We start from the raw sequence: 16364 nt of genomic DNA, 5'->3' as shown, positions 1-16364 counted from the left end.
CAATTAGATATCCTGTTCATATGCCACACTTTCCCAACGCTCACTTTCACAGAGTTGGGAAAACTTTTACACGCTTGAAAGGCTTCTGAAAATTTGCTTTCACCTTTCTGATCTTTCTTTTCTCACTCTGACCCGATCTCCACAACTCAAAGTACATTCTTAGTGCCCACTTTGTTATCATACCATGATTTATATGCTTGTTGAGCCACAGTAACTTTCCTCCTCATTTATTCTGGTGACCACTCCGCAGTTTAGCTGACTCCATCCAGCCCATGTCCTTGCCTATTGGTTCTCGTCCCCTCATCACTGAAAATGGCCTTTTTCCAGTTACACTACTGGAAGAAATTGTATATACCCACACTAATTTCAAAACTATATATTCCAAATTCAATCTCCTACTGCTGGCCAGTAGATTACTGCTTTTAATAACTCTGTCGAAGTGCTCCACTAAACTATTTCCTCCTGGATGATATAACGAGGTAGTTCTATGTGTGATATTATTACTTATCAGAAATTGTTGCAATTTATCTGAAATAAATTGTGGGCCGTTATCTGTAAGAATACACTTGGGTAAGCCTCCTCTCATCAAAACTCTGTCAAGAAATGAAATAATTCTTATTTGGCAAAACAGTGTATTCCTGATTTCGGTTCCAGTATGTTTTGTCCTTGGATGAGGAGACTTATGCCTCATTCTCTAATAAGGTGGCCTACAGGATCAAAGTTGACATTGCGTGAGTGCTTTGTACGCCGCGTTGGTCCCAATCTTCTGTTACTGACATGCACGGCTACACACGTCAATAGAACCGTGTGTGCCAATGGCAGCGTAGTGCATACCTCACCGTTCGCCAGTAAGGAACCAACCTTATGTTCTAGTACGTGCCAATTTTCCATTTTAAGTACACGACAATCAGATCCGCTGTCAGCGGCAGCACTCCGGTCAAGCGGTATCATCTTTAAGCCACTCTCCCTTTCTCTCAGTTTTGACACTAATTGGTTAATTATCACTTCTGCAGGTCTACCACCCACTGTGTCGCCTGTCAGAATCTACCTTCTGTGGCTGCGACCACTTGTCGCGAACTTCTGTAGCACTGACTCCGAAGCCATGTAGGTAGGTGCTTCTTTATCATGCAGCCCCAGAATTAGTCCAGCGACCATATCCAGTTCTCTCCCTCTTCCAACTGCTAGCCCTAGAACCACCCAAATGTCTGTTCTGCATTAGAAACTCACATGTACCCTAGCTATCCAATGATATTGAAAGAATACTATGCACACCATCAGAGAACACTGTGTACATCCTCATGTGGTAGATGAAACACGTTACAACACAACATACAAACTCACTCTCATCATGCACAAAGGGGTAGAAAATCTTGGCAATCAATGTTTTACTTTTTGTCTGAATGTCACACGCACTCAGTCTTTCAGCTTGACTCAGACACATGCTTTTAGCAAACCTTTCTTCTTATCCTTCCTTGGCTTACCTCACTTTTTCCATCTTGCCATACTGCCATTCCCACACAGCCAACAACTCTTATACAGAACTATTTTTATCCATGGATATTCAGGTTTCTCCACTCTTTGTATGCAGCGTGATTTCTTCATGCACATAGAGTAAATTATCTTACATGTTTTTCCAAATCTTTATCAAGCCCTGGCTACCAAGATGACCGTAATGTGCCATATCGCATACTCTCACTCTCAATGCCTTAGAAACAACCAACATGCCCCTACAACACAGTATTCCCTTTTACCATAACTATTTTGTGCCAGTCTTTCTGTACTTGCACTCTACATACTGCATAACCCTATTCATCACCTATCCTTTGATGGCAATTCCTCCCATTCCTCTTGTGAAACTCCCCTTATGGTGATTCTACACAAAATTGCTACCACATATTCTTCCTATACGCTCTCATCCACATTCAAAGGCAGGCGAGACAAGAAATCCGCCGTCATGTTCTTAACATCAGGCATGATCTCTACTTTGAAGTCAAACTTCTACAGTATTGCTTTGCTCTCATATTTCATGCTAAACTACCAGGGCCTTTTGGCATGAACTTCACACCTCATATTGTTTGAAATGCAATAAACTTCTTAACTTACAAAAGAACCACTCCAATGTGATAATTACTAGCATCTGTTACCCATAATGGATTGACGATTCATATTGACGGGTTTCAGGTAAGGTGCCAGACGTATTTCTAGTTCATATTTTCCACCTCATGCATATTTAATGTCCTCTTTAGTTATGTTTATCTAGCTTTTTATCTTATCAGCAAAGTTTTCAATTAATTTTGAGTAGAATTGCGCAAGTCCAAAAATTAACATAGCTGATGTTTGTTCTGCAGAAAAGAAAGTTCCTTTATCACCTTCCCAAGGCTTTCCTTTAGTTTAATTCCATAGCCATCAATATGATGATCTGCGAGAACTACCACAAATGCACCAATCCTACATTTCTCTCACTTTATAGTTAACCCATTTTACTTGAGGGTGCTCAGAACTTGTTCTAGAACATTGACATGTTCTTGCTCATCCTTACCGTAAACTAAGATATCATCTTGAAAATAAGTCATGTGTTTGATGTTTCTGAAAAGTTATTGCATGGCTCTCTGGTGCACTGCTGAAGTCAATACTAGACTGAACATTACCCTACAGAATCTGCACATAACACCCAGCATTCTAAATCAAATAAAAGGTGTAAATCTATCATTCAAGGCTATTTGATGATACAGTGAGAAAAGATCCAATGTCAAGAATACTGCTGCCTTTTTTGAAGTACCTAAGCTCTCAATAATATTTAGCAGGGGGTGTCGGTCTACCCAGTTGCATTTATTCAGGTCTCCCAAATCAATACACATTCTGATTCCCTCTCCACTCCCTCCTGCAGTTTCTTTGCCAGAACAATTGGGGACAACCCTTTCAGATGCCATGATTGCCTCATTTATCCCTTCATTTCAGAGCTTTTCCAATTCCTCCTACAAGTCTTCTCTCAATGCTATGGGAATTGATCTAACTGCGTGCACCTTAAGAACATTTCCTTTGTGTTGAACCTCTTTCATAATCCTTGCTTGTCTTAAAACACATCTGCAAATTTATTTTCCTACTTTTTTTGGTTCCCAGTACCAACACCTTATACACACAAAACTTGATCCAGATGGTAGTGGTCAAGTGTGATACCCAGCTCATTTGCTGTGGCCATCCCAATAAACAATCACCATCTTTAGACACATATACTGTAGACCAGGGGTCTCCCACCTTCTGAGTAACAAGAGCTTTTTATGCTCAACGAAAATGATCCTGAGCTACTAATATTCTCAGTATTGTAGCATGCAGACAAGGTTACATTAGTTACCACACTACGCAAGATTACCTGCCATGATCAACTCATTGCAAGATTGCCAGCAGTAATGCAAAAAAGTATTTTTCACTTTGGAATGATTCTACAAGGGTAATACAGAACAGCCACACCTGCAATGCCCCTACCACAAAGGTAATAATTACTAATAAGTGTCCCAATCCTGCATGGTTTAGCATTCACATATCAGCTTTACATGTGTCTTGGAAATTATGGGTTCTAAAAATACACTTATTTATGCCTTAAATACATACTTTTCAATGTTAGTTTAAGAATCATAATTCAACCAAACAAAGGTTCTAATTTAGTAGGCTGGGATGCGCATAGGAGAGCTACTCACAAGTCTCTGGAGAGCTACCAGGAGCTCACAAGCTACCTGTTGGAGTAGCCTGGTCTAGACATTGTGTGTCTGTCTTTAAGCTCAAGTTGTCCATTGAAACAAATAACTACTTTATTAGACTTTTTTCAGATCTTCATCCTGGTTTACCTGTACCATATTATCCCCAATCAAGGTAAAACACACACCAAAATCTGGCATAAATTCGACTGGCTTTCCATTGACCTTGGTCTGGCAGAAAGGTGCATTATTACTGTCTCCTATGCCAGAGATCTGCAAAACAACTTCTTCTTTCATATCGCCTTCTACCTCTTTCTCTCGCTCCTTCATCATCAAATTTATATTTCTTCGAAAATGTGGAGCACTGCTTGAACTCCGTATGCAAATGCTGGCATAATGGTTTCTCACATTGCGCTTCCTGCATATGTGATTGTCAGCCGGACAACGCCTATAGGATGCAATATGCCCTTTATCCTACATAGAAACATGTGGTATCCCTGTCTTTTCTGTGATTCCTAGTACTTATAAATGTCCTTTCCTCTCTTTACTCTTGGTTCCTTCATATTTCTTAACAGCATTTTTATATGTTTGTCTCCTCTCATTCTGTGAACTTATCTCCTGAACATCCATGCATTCAGATGCACTCATGCCTAAATAAAGGTTTTATGTTGTTAAACACATACTAAATTCTCTTTGCTATTTCTTTTGCATATTCAAGTCAGCGTCTTACTTCTGAGCATCATCATCTGATGGCTTTTTGTTCCACTAACCGGTTGTATGACACAACCAAGGATGCCTGAACAACATGGTCTGAACCACGACTGCGTTTTACTACGTGTGCCTTTACTACAAATTTCTTTGTAAAAGCATGTTTGGCAAAGGAATATGCATGGTAAATTCCCCACCCTGCACCCTAACACCCGATACCCCAGTCCTTCAATCCACGTCGCACCAGCCCTTAAAACTGCCCCTCCATCCTGAGTCCTAAAACAACCACACCGGCCCTTAATTTAAAACTACCCCTTCCCCTACCCTCACCCTGAGGCCTAAAACCCAGCCCCCTGCTAAAAACTACCCCGACCCCAGCCCCCCACCCAGAGCCCTAAAACTGACCCCACCTCTTAAAACTGCCCCTTACCCCCATCCTGAGCCCTAAAACACAGCCCTGCCCTTAAAACTACCCCAGCCCCCCCTCTGAACCCTGAAACAATCCTCACCCTACTCTAAAAACTACCCCGCCCTAAGGCCTAAAACTCTACCCCCTGCTAAGAAACTAACCTGCCCCTAGCCCCCTCCCACCCTTCCACACAGCTAGACCACTCTCTGCCTTAACCACACATATGCGTGGTCAATTAAGGCTTATGCATGGTTAAGGCAGACTCCGAGCAGAGTCATGGTTCAGGCATGCAGTGTTGCGCTTGCGGGGAAGTAGTACGTGTGGCTCGGCCAGCATTTTAAAGGCTGTTTCCCCCCTACTAACCACATAAGCTGGCGTGTCTGCTGACAAGGACAATAGGATGGATCACACTCTTGCGCATAAAAACAAAGTGTAGACCCATGCTCCAACATGACCAACAACTAGTCACACTTGGTGGGCAAAGAAATATGATCAAGTGCCAGGCAGAAGAAAGCACTAAATCTACACCCAGCCCCATGCCCTCCAGGAACTGCACAAACATTAGACAGAGGGACTGATTTAGAGTTTGGCAGAGGGGTTACTCCATCACAACAGTGACGGATAGCTCATCCGTTGAACTCTAAATCACATTATATCCTCTGGGATCTAGAATTCGGGGAAGGTGGCATCTGTCAACATAATGATAGAGTAACCCCCGCCTCCGACAAACTTTAAATCAGGTCCAGAATGTCTTCCGCACATAATGATGACAGCCTCCAGTATCGGCAGACTGAAACTTCTGAAAACCCAAAGTTTAACCATGGGTTATATTCCAGTAGACACAATCATATGAACAAACAAAACAATAACAAATGTACTCTGCCTTCGATACCATGCACCTGTTAAATTTGCCCACTGTACAAAAAGGTGACTGGTACCAGAGCACATATAGTGTAAACAAAAACACAAGTGAAAACAAAGACACACAGTACTTTTCACTGAATACTCTGCCTCAAGAACCACACAGTTGGCAAAACTTCCATTTTGTTCAGTGAGGATTGCTCCCAGAGCACCGGCAAGCAGAACTTGTGGCTTCAGACCACCACCCACAGGGTATTACATTTCCCCACATTGCCTTTTGTGACAGGGTGCCACTCTTCTCCACTTTTGCACACCAGGAGGTGCTCCCCACACATCCTCACGCAAGAGGATATTACTCTTGCTAACTTTCACACACCACTGGCTACTCCCTCAAGCATCCTCTTACGACAGCATACTACTCTTGCCCAACTTCACATACCACTGGGTATTTCCCTTTATATCCTCAGAACAGGCTACTATTTTTCCACAATTTCACCCTCCATGGTGCACTCCCCCATGCATCCTCATGTGACAGGGTACTACTGTTGTGCAACACTAGGAGCTGGAGTACTGCTCTTCCCCACATTGCATACCAGACACCATGTCCCCCAAAGTACTTAGTGGTAACACCAAAAAACACACCTGACACTCCCTTTCCATGTCTTTGCACACCGCAATACGCATTCAGTACATATAATCCAAAACACCAGTTGTAGCCTAAAAAACATTTTCTCCACCTGTCACCCAGGCTCCGCTTGTAATTCACAATGTACAATGCCACATAAGTCCAACTCTCCATATATGTAAAAGCCTATAAAACTGCAAAGATAAACAAGTGTGCCAACCAACACACATGACCTTAAAAATGTTTGCCTCATCTTCTCACATAAATATTCCTGTTCTCATGTACGTTAATTTTGTAAATATTCTTAAACCTTAGCTCAGTTATTTCTCATAGACATCTCTAAAACTAAAGTTACTTTCAGAACTGAGCTACACCATATTAAATGCATTCAATACCTTCTGTAACTAGTTGCAGGTGGATTTGAAGGAGGGTGGCACTAGATTATCTCTCCCGGTGACAGGGTCACTCTCCATCACTGGACAGGCCTCCGTTTCAGGCATAATGAACTCCCAACTGTCGCCAGAGTCCTGCTGAATCTCCATGCAAGTTCTTTCAACAACACAGTGCCAAAGTGTTGTAATTCGAGTACAGGGTCTTCATACAAGAGTCAGAGCTGCTTAGGTAGGAGGTACGTTCTTTACTCATATTAGGCCCTTAAGTTACAGCCACAGCCTGATAGGTCCTCTTCAACTGTAACCTCCCTCCAGCCGATATCAAGCCCTAGCTCCACCACGCACACAGACCTCAACTTTCCCTACATCAAAATATTCTCACAGAATTCACACTAAACATTCTACAACATGTCCACTCAACATTCTACAGCATCCACACTAAACATTCTACAGCTTTCACACTCAACATTCTACAGAATCCACACTAAACATTATACAGCATCAACACTCAACATTCTAAAGCATCCACACTAAACATTCTACAGTGTGGACACTAAACATTCTACAGCATTCATGATAAAATTCTACAGTATCCACAGTAAAAATTCTACAGCATTCACACTAAACATTCTACAGCATCCACACTAAAAATTCTACAGCTTCCACACTCAACATTCTACATCAGCCACACTAAACATTCTACAGGGTCCACAGTAAACATTCTACAGCATTCATGATAAACATTCTACAGCATCCACACTAAACAGTCTACAGCATCCACACTCAACATTCTACATTGTCCACACTCAACAATCTACAGCATCCAAACTAAACATTCTACAGCTTCCACACTCAACATTCTACAGAATCCACACCAACATTCTACAGCTTCCACACTCAACATTCTACAGAATCCACACTAAACATTCTACAGAATCCACACTAAACAATATACAGCTTCCACACTCAACATTCTACAGCATCCACACTAAACATTCTACAGCTTCCACACTCAACATTGTACAGAATCCACACTAACATTATACAGCTTCCACACTCAACATTCTACAGCATCCACACTAAACATTCTACAGCATTGACACTAAACATTCTACAGCATTCATGATAAACATTCTACAGCATTCATGATAAACATTCTACAGCATCCACACTAAAAATTCTACAGCATCCACACTAAACATTCTACAGCATCCACACTAAACATTCTACAGCTTCCACACTCAACATTCTACAGCAGCCACACTAAACATTCTACAGTGTCCACAGTAAAGATTCTACAGCATCAACACCAAACATTCTACAGCATCTACACTCAACATTCTACAGCATCCACAGTCAATATTCTACGGCATTCACATTCAACATCCTACAGAATCCACACCAAACATTCTACAGCATCTACACTCAACATTCTACAGCATCCATACTAAACATTCTACATCATCCACACTAAACATTCTGCAGCACTCCAAGTCAGCATTCTACAGTATTGTCACTAAACATTGCACAGCCCATCCGCTTAGCCACAATGCTTGCTTAGCGAAGTTTCACTCTAGATTCTGGAATGCTGGTTATGTCAAGTGGCAGTTTTAGGTTGGTCATTTCTATGTGAAGACATACCTGCTGATGTATCCAGTAAATTAGCAATTTATTATACAAAGGTCCGCAACCTTTCGGTTGAAGGAAGCACTTTACGGACGGTTGCACATGGGTAAGAAAACCGACTGATGGATGCTGCTCTGGAACTAAGCGAGACCCCATGGTGCATATGCCACAGTCTGTCTAGAAAAGACCCTCAAGCCTCAGAGCTTGAACATGAGTGACATCACAGATTACCCACAATGCACGAACAATGCTGAAAAGCACAGGCTCTCCTAGTTTTAGCAATTAAAATAAGTTTTGATTCAATACAACAGTCTTCATATCATGAAAGATAAACAGTGTCTATGTCTTGGAGCTGCAGGTGAACAGTGCTCATGCATGCCAGTTACTAGTTACTGTTTTGGATTCTTTTTGCAGGGCACCATTCGTGAAGATGCCCTTACAGCCTGGTGTTGCTTGCAGTGTGTCCTGTGCCAGATGTCTCGCGAGCTGAAGAGCAGGCACTGAAAAGGATGAGTCTAGAAGATATCTGCACCCAGTGAAGACAGTCATAATCAACTTGCAGAATGCACCACCTCCTGCCTGTACCTCCCTGTTGAGCTGCTGCTGTGTTTTATGCATTTGTCTCCTGCGCACTAGTTGTCTGCCATTGTCTGGCCAGAACTGCAAAGCTTTAACGCTGACTGGCTGAGCTTTGTGTAGCATGTGGTGGTCGGGACAGTGACAGTGGGTGCAAAGGTCTTAAGGACTAGACCTGCTATCTAGTGCCTTGACTACTGGACCTTTGAGAGGCACTGGTCTGCTATCTGGTTCATCTTTAGTACCACAAATCTGGGCTACAATAGGATTGAAAAGCAGAATGAGGTTATTAGCCAAAAAGCAGAGCGGTAGGCAGCAATATCAATCAATCAATCAGTATACTTGTAAAGCGTGGCTTGTCAACCACCAGGGTCTCAAGGCGCTGGGAAGGGGGGCAATAAGTGAGTTGTCATCGATGAACAGAGGGAATCAGGTGAAGAGCCAAGTTTTTAGGTCTTTTCTGAATTGCGATAGAGTGGGAGATCTTCGGAGGTGAATGAGAAGGGAGTTCCAGGTCTTGGCGGCGTGGTGGAAGAAGGGCCTTCCCCGGCTGTGGCCTTCCGGATGCATGGGACGGCGGCGAGGGCGAGGTCGGCGGAGTGGAGCTGCCTGGTGGGCGTGTAGAAGTGGAGTCTCTGGTTGAGGTATTCTGGTCCGGCGTTGTGGAGGGCTTTGTGTGCGTGAGAAGTTTGAATGTAAATCTCTTGTCTATTGGAAGCTAGTGTAGGTCTCTCAGTAGGGGGAGGTGTGGCTGTGTTTGGGGGCGTTCTTGATGAGATGGGCAGAGGAGTTCTGGATGCATTCCAGTCTTTTCCGTACCTTGTTGGTGGTTCCGGCATAGAGTGTGTTGCCGTAGTCCAGGCTGCTACTGACGAGGGCCTGGGTGACTGTTATTTTGGATTCGGTTGGGATCCATTTGAAGATCTTCCGGAGCATGCACATGGTGTTGAAACAGGCGGAGGAGACTGCTCCGACTTGACAGTTCATCAAGAGTGCTGAGACCAGGATAAATCCGAGGTTGCGGGTGTGGTCGGTGGGGACCAGAGCGCTTCCGAGGACAGTGGACCACCAGGAGATGTCTCAGGTTTAAGGTATGTTGCCAATGATGAGGACTTCTGTTTTTTCAGTATTTAGATTTAGGCAGATCTCCTTCATCCAGGCGGTGCTGTCCTCATTCCATTGTGGAAATTGGCTTTGGCTGTGTGCGGGTCGTTGGTGAGGTAGATGATTAGCTGAGTGTTGTTGACGATGTTGAGTGCATGATGTCTGGCGATGGTGGCTAGGGGGGCCATGTAGAGGTTAAAGAGAGTGGGGCTCAGAGAGGAACCTTGCAGGATGCCGCAGATGATCTTGGTGGCCTCTGAGTAGAAGAAGGAAGTCAGACTTTTTGGGTCCTGTCGGAGAGGAAGGAGGTGATCCATTCTAGTGCCTTGTCTCAGATGCCGGCGTCGTTGTGATGAGTCCATAGAGTGCGGTGGGAGATTTTGTCGAAGGCGGCAGACACGTCGAGGAGGATGAGAGCCGCGGTCTCACCCCTGTCTAATAGGATGTAAATGTCATCTCTGGCGACGAGGAGGGCAGTCTCGGTGCTGTTGTTGCTCTGGAAGCCCGACTGTGAGGGGTCCAGGATGTTGTTGAGTTCAATGTGTTTGGTGAGTTGTCTGTTGACAGCCTTTTCGAGGATTTAGCTGGGAAGGGGAGCAGAGAGATGGGCCGGAAGTTCTTGAGGTCGTCTGGATCTGCAGTGGGTTTCTTCAGTGAGGGCTTGATTTCATTGTGTTTTCAGATTTCTGGGAAGGTGTCGGTTTTGAAGGATCGGTTGATGATGTGCCGGAGTTTGAGTGTGATGGTGCTGCTTGCTTTGTTGAAGATGTGATGGAGGCAGGTATCGGAGGGAGAGCTGGAGTGGATGGAGTTCATGATGCTGAGGGTTTCTTCATCAGAGATGTTGACCCAGCATAGTAGGTGGTAGGGGTTTGGAGGAGCTTTGGTGGTGGATGGTCCTGAGTCGGGAAGCTGTCATAGATGTCTGCTATCTTGCGGTGTTAGTAGGTGGAGAGGTTGTTGCAGAGTTCTTGCTAGGGGAGGAGTTCCTTGGAGTTCGCTCTGGGGTTGGTAAGTTCTATGATGATCGCGAAGAGTACTTTGCTGTTGTGTGCGTTGTTGTTGATGCGTTCCAGGAAGGCGTTTCTCTTGGTGGTCCTGATGAGTTGGTGGTGTGTGTTTATGGCTTTTTTGAAGGCTTCGTGGTTGGTGGAGGTCTTGTCGGTGTGCCATTTTCTGTTCTCAAGCGGAGCTGAGAATCCCTGAACATGGTGATGAGAAGGAATGCTGGGCACATGTCAGCAGCAGAGCTTCATTGCATGTTCTCTATAATGTTGCATGCAACAGGATAGGGTGAACACTCTTGCATGGTACAGAGGTGTCACGTTCTGGAGACTGCTGCTAAAGTTGCGTCGGCTGGGCATGTCATCCCTGAAAGTAGCTGTAAGAGTAGTGTTCTGTCTCAGCTAGAAGTCACACAGCATCACTGGCCCCACCTCCGACGACCAACCATCCCCCTCAGATTCAGTGCATGCGCATATCAGCGCACTCGTTGTTGAGCATATTGTGGGGGTTCCGCAGAGAGGATGCGCCTTTAGTTGAAAACCAGTGTCCAGGAGGATGGAAGACACCTTAGGATGCAACAGAGGATTGTTTCTGTGTTTGTTAGGTTGAGGTAGGTGAGCGATAGGGACTTGAGCGAGTGCTCAGGAACAATGAGTGACCCGCGTGTTGATGCTGAGAACGGAAAGTGCACAAATAAGATTAGAGCATTTGGAGAGTCCATGACTACTAAAGGTCCATGAGAAGAGGACTTCAGTAAATTTACAATTAAATAGGGCAATAGGGTGGGAGAAGCCAGGAGACTTGTAAAGGGGAAGAAGTTGAGAGTGATAGCAAGTAGATAACATTGAATACTAAAGATATAAGCCTTAGGAGGGAGAATGTAAAGTGAGGAGCCATAACAAATGTCCGATGGAAGCAGCTAGAGGACAGTGAGTAGCCTCAGAAAACTGAAAGGAAATACCTAGAGCAGCATTAAAGACATATTGAAGATAGAGAAGATATCAAGGTCAACCAAAGAATAGTGGGGAAAAGAAGTCAAGAATCAAGAAACTTAGAGGTATATTTTCAAGCCCCGTGCGCTGCTGGAGCATCACTTTTTTGATGTTGTTGCGGTGCAGAATTTGGACTCATATCCACGAGGCCACACAAAGCCACTTTGCGTGGCTTTTCATGTTCTCATAGATATGGAGTAAGGCAAAGCAGCGCAAGTAGCAGTGTTGCCTTACTCTGCATCAGGGAGGCATTCCATGGGCGTTGTGGTGGGTGTCCCCATGCAACACCCATGGATTTTGATGCATTCCAAGATTTGCTTGTAAACCTGGGGATGCGCCAAAACCTAACGCCTCCTCAGGGGAGGCGCAACAAGAATAAATATCTTAATTTCTCCTTGTTTTCCCTCTTTCTATGTGTGCTGCATTCTACACCACACATAGAAAGAGGAAAAAGACTCTCAGGATTGTTTATGTGCAGGAAGGTGGCCCTTCCTGCAAAAAAACAATTCTGCATGCAACAGAGGCACCCTTGCTCTATAGTGCCAAAAGTGCACTAGCGCAAGGGGAAAGAACAGGAATGCATCGTATGGTGCATTCCTGCCCTTTGCCCGTGGCGCAGGGCAGCACAGCAAGGTAAGTTGTTGTGCTGCCCTTATTCTTGTAAATATGCCCCTTTGGGTTTGAACAAGGAGCTAAGTGGGCAGAAGTGGAAAGGGTTGGAATGTCAAGGGGCTTGTGCACAGAAAGTAAGGAGTGGGCAGAAAGTGACACCGAGATGGTGGGCAGAAGGAGTAGAAGTGACAGGGATGGGAATGGGGTACAGAGAACAACACTTGGTTTGTTCTGGTCTTGTTGATTGGTGCTGTAGCTGTATTGTGAGGCTACTCTTGCCTGACAGCTATCAGGCTTGTGATTGGTGCATGCATTGCTTATTTCCACTGTAATGTTGCAATAAATGTGGCAATATATTGAATGCATTTGTGTCATATCTGGTATCTATTGTGTGGACGGCGCTACATGAGCAGTGGAGCTCTGGGTGTGGTGCTAGTGTGAGCATGAACACTCAGACATGGTGTACAACCTTAGGGGTATATTTACAAGTCCCTGGCACCTCCTTGCACTGCCCTAGCATCATATTTTTTACACGAAGGTGGCGTCAAGGAGGCCTTTTCACCGTGCCAGATTTACAAAGTGGCGCAATGCAAGCATTGCGCCACTTTGTAGCCCCTTGCACCATATTATGCCTGCGCCAGGCATAATGTATGCATGGGGAGTGTTCCCCGTTAGGAGGCCTAAAAAAATGGCGCAGTGAAATTTACAAGTTTCACTGTGACATTCTTCCTGTCATTTTTAATGCCTGCCCAAGGCATGCGTTAAAGTGATGCTCCCATTGTTTCCAATGGGCCTCCCCACGCATTGCTGGACTAGAGCCATAATTTTAGGAGCTAGTCGACCAATGTGCCACAATAGTTTCCAAAATGTTGCCGCTATTGTGGTATTGTGAATACAGCACTACCATGGTGATGTTCGGGAGCACAGGGGGGCGCAAGAAAAGTAGTGCATCATAGCTGATTGTAAATATGTCTAGTATGTTGTATAATCAGGGAGATCTTAAGAGGTTTGGGGCCCTGGGTCAAACATATTTTGGGGCACCTGTTCAGAAAAGATTTAAATTTATGATTCAATTTCAGCTCTTTCATGTCCTCTTTGAACAGGTCACTGACGGTGCACAGGCACACTGGTCCAAATTCTAACTGTGTTTGCATCTAATAGTCAGGGGTAGTGATGTGTGTTTTCAATATTGTTACACATTAGCAACTCCATAATATTACTGCAAGTAATATCTGGGACACCCCTCCATTACTCATAGGTGAGGTCCTGTTTTGATCTAGAAGTCACTTTTTTTATGGGTGTTGCATGAAACATAAACAACATTATTCTGCAAAATGTCTAATAAACTCTCACACATCACCCACATAACCAATGCATTACAGCAAAACAGTATTTAAAACAATTTGTTTAAGAATTATTCAAGGTCACCAGGGAAAGACTCTCTGCAGAACAGAGCTGGGTCTATCAGGGGCTCCTGAAAGGCTGGGGCCCTGGCTCAGAGCCCACTTTGCCCAGGCCTTAAAACGTCTCTAGGTGTAAGGGTGTTATATCATGCAGCACACGCTGGGCCTCCTGTGGGTTGTCTCAGAGGATGAGGGACTGAAGATGATGCCGGCTATGACACGTCAAACAGGTGAATTTTGAGAACAGGATGCCATTCAGCATAGACTGTGAAGCCTCACTTCTGTGTGTCTATTTTTGTGCTGTTGTGAAGCTGGTGCCTGACCACAGACTGCCAGATTGTGGCCCCCATAACAAGTTTGGCAGACGGCAGAGGCCGCCCGCCAAACTCATACAGCCATCTGGCTGCCTGTGTGGCCTGAACACTGCCCGCCCTATAAAGAGATCACTGCAGGGCCGGCAAGCGGAAGCAGTGTTTCCTCCTGTTTCCGCCCACCGGCCCTGCGATGAACAGGGCCTTAACATTGTCGCCTGCGTATAATGGAGCCAGTGCAAATGTGGTGGTGTGGCAGGTGCAGTAGCACCCGTCGCGCTTTCCACTGCCGATATTTTGGGTAGTGGAAAGGTTCCTGCTGCCTGAGACTACAGAAACTAGGAGTCACTTAGTGACTGAGTGAACTGGACCCTGGCAGCTTCTTTTCAAAGACATGTACATCTGTGTACACCTCCCGCTGTACATGTACATGTGTGTACACCTCCCACTGCACAGGTACCTGAGTGAGTGAGTGAAGTGGAGCTGGCAGCTTCTTTCCAAATATGTGTACATGTGTGTACACCTCCCACTGCACAGATACATGCGTGCAGATCTCCCACTGCACATGTACATGTGTGTACACCTCCTGCTGCACATGTGCATGTGTTCACACTTCCCGCTACACATGTACATGCGTGCACACCTCCCCCTGCAAAGGGATCTGGTGCCTTAGACTAGAGAATCTAGGAGTCATTTAGTGACAGAGTGAACTGTATCTGGCAGCTTCTTTCCAAAGACATGTACGTGTGTGTACACCCCCACTGCACATGTACATGTGTGTACAAATCCCACTTCACAGGTACATTGGTGTGTACACCTCCCGCTGCACAGGTACCTTAGTGAATGAGTGAACTGGGCCTGGCTGCTTCTTTCCAAAGACATGTACATGTGTGTACACCTCCCGCTGCACATGTACATGTGTTCACACCTCCCGCTGCACATGTACATGTGTGACCACCTCCCCCTGCAGAGGTACCTGCTGCCTTAGACTACAGAGACTAGGAGTCACTTAGTGACAGAGTGAACTGGACCTGGACGCTTCTTTTCAAAGACATGTACGTGTGTGAACACCCCCACTGCACATGTACATGTGTGTACAAATCCCACTGCACAGGTACATGTGTGTGTAAATCTCCCGCTGCACTGGTTCCTGAGTGAATGAGTGACTGGGCCTGGATGCTTCTTTCCAAAGACATGTACGTGTGCAGTGCACATGTACATGTGTGTACACCTCCCACTGCACATGCACATGTGTGTACAGCTACAACTGCACATGTACATGTGTGTACATCTCCCACTGCACAGGTACCTGAGTGAAGGAGTGAACTGGGCCTGGCTGCTTCTTTCCAAAGACATGTACATGTGTGTACAGCTCCCACTGCACATGTACATGTGTGTACATCTCCCACTGCACAGGTACGTGGGTGCAAATCTCCCACTGCACATGTACATGTATGTACATCTCCCACTGCACAGGTACATGGGTGCAGATCTCCCACTTCACATGTACATGTGTGTACACCTCCCACTGCACATGCACATGTGTGTACAAATCCCACTGCATAGGTACATGTGTGTGTACACCTCCCGCTGCACAGGTTCCTGAGTGAATGAGTGACTGGGCCTGGCTGCTTCTTTCCAATGACATGTACATGTGCAGTGCACATGTACATGTGAATACACCTCCCACTGCACATGCACATGTGTGTACAGCTACAACTGCACATGTACATGTGTGTGTACATCTCCCACTGCACAGGTACCTGAGTGAAGGAGTGAACTGGGCCTGGCTGCTTCTTTCCAAAGACATGTACATGTGTGTACAGCTCCCACTGCACATGTACATGTGTGTACATCTCCCACTGCACAGGTACGTGGGTGCAAATCTCCCACTGCACATGTACATGTATGTACATCTCCGACTGCACAGGTACATGGGTGCAGATCTCCCACTTCACATGTACATGTGTGTACACCTCCCACTGCACATGCACATGTGTGTACAAATCCCACTGCACAGGTACATGTGTGTGTACACCTCCCGCTGC

At 45.2% G+C, this 16364-nt stretch overlaps 1 protein-coding gene across 2 annotated transcripts in view; it reads left to right on the top strand.

Annotated features, from left to right (window-relative positions):
* Positions 1-12966, top strand: part of LOC138247463 (cornifelin-like) — a 114828-nt gene extending 101862 nt beyond the window's left edge. For both annotated transcript variants that reach the window (XM_069202088.1, XM_069202089.1), the window contains exon 4: positions 8728-12966. In XM_069202088.1, the coding sequence (XP_069058189.1) occupies positions 8728-8817 (90 nt within the window). In that variant the 3' untranslated portion in view covers positions 8818-12966. The remainder of the gene's footprint in view (positions 1-8727) is intronic.
* Positions 12967-16364: the final 3398 nt, after the last annotated feature.

Source organism: Pleurodeles waltl, chromosome 7 (assembly GCF_031143425.1).
Source record: "Pleurodeles waltl isolate 20211129_DDA chromosome 7, aPleWal1.hap1.20221129, whole genome shotgun sequence".
Classification (NCBI taxonomy): domain Eukaryota; kingdom Metazoa; phylum Chordata; class Amphibia; order Caudata; family Salamandridae; genus Pleurodeles; species Pleurodeles waltl.
This window is presented reverse-complemented; position numbering and strand designations above follow the sequence as displayed.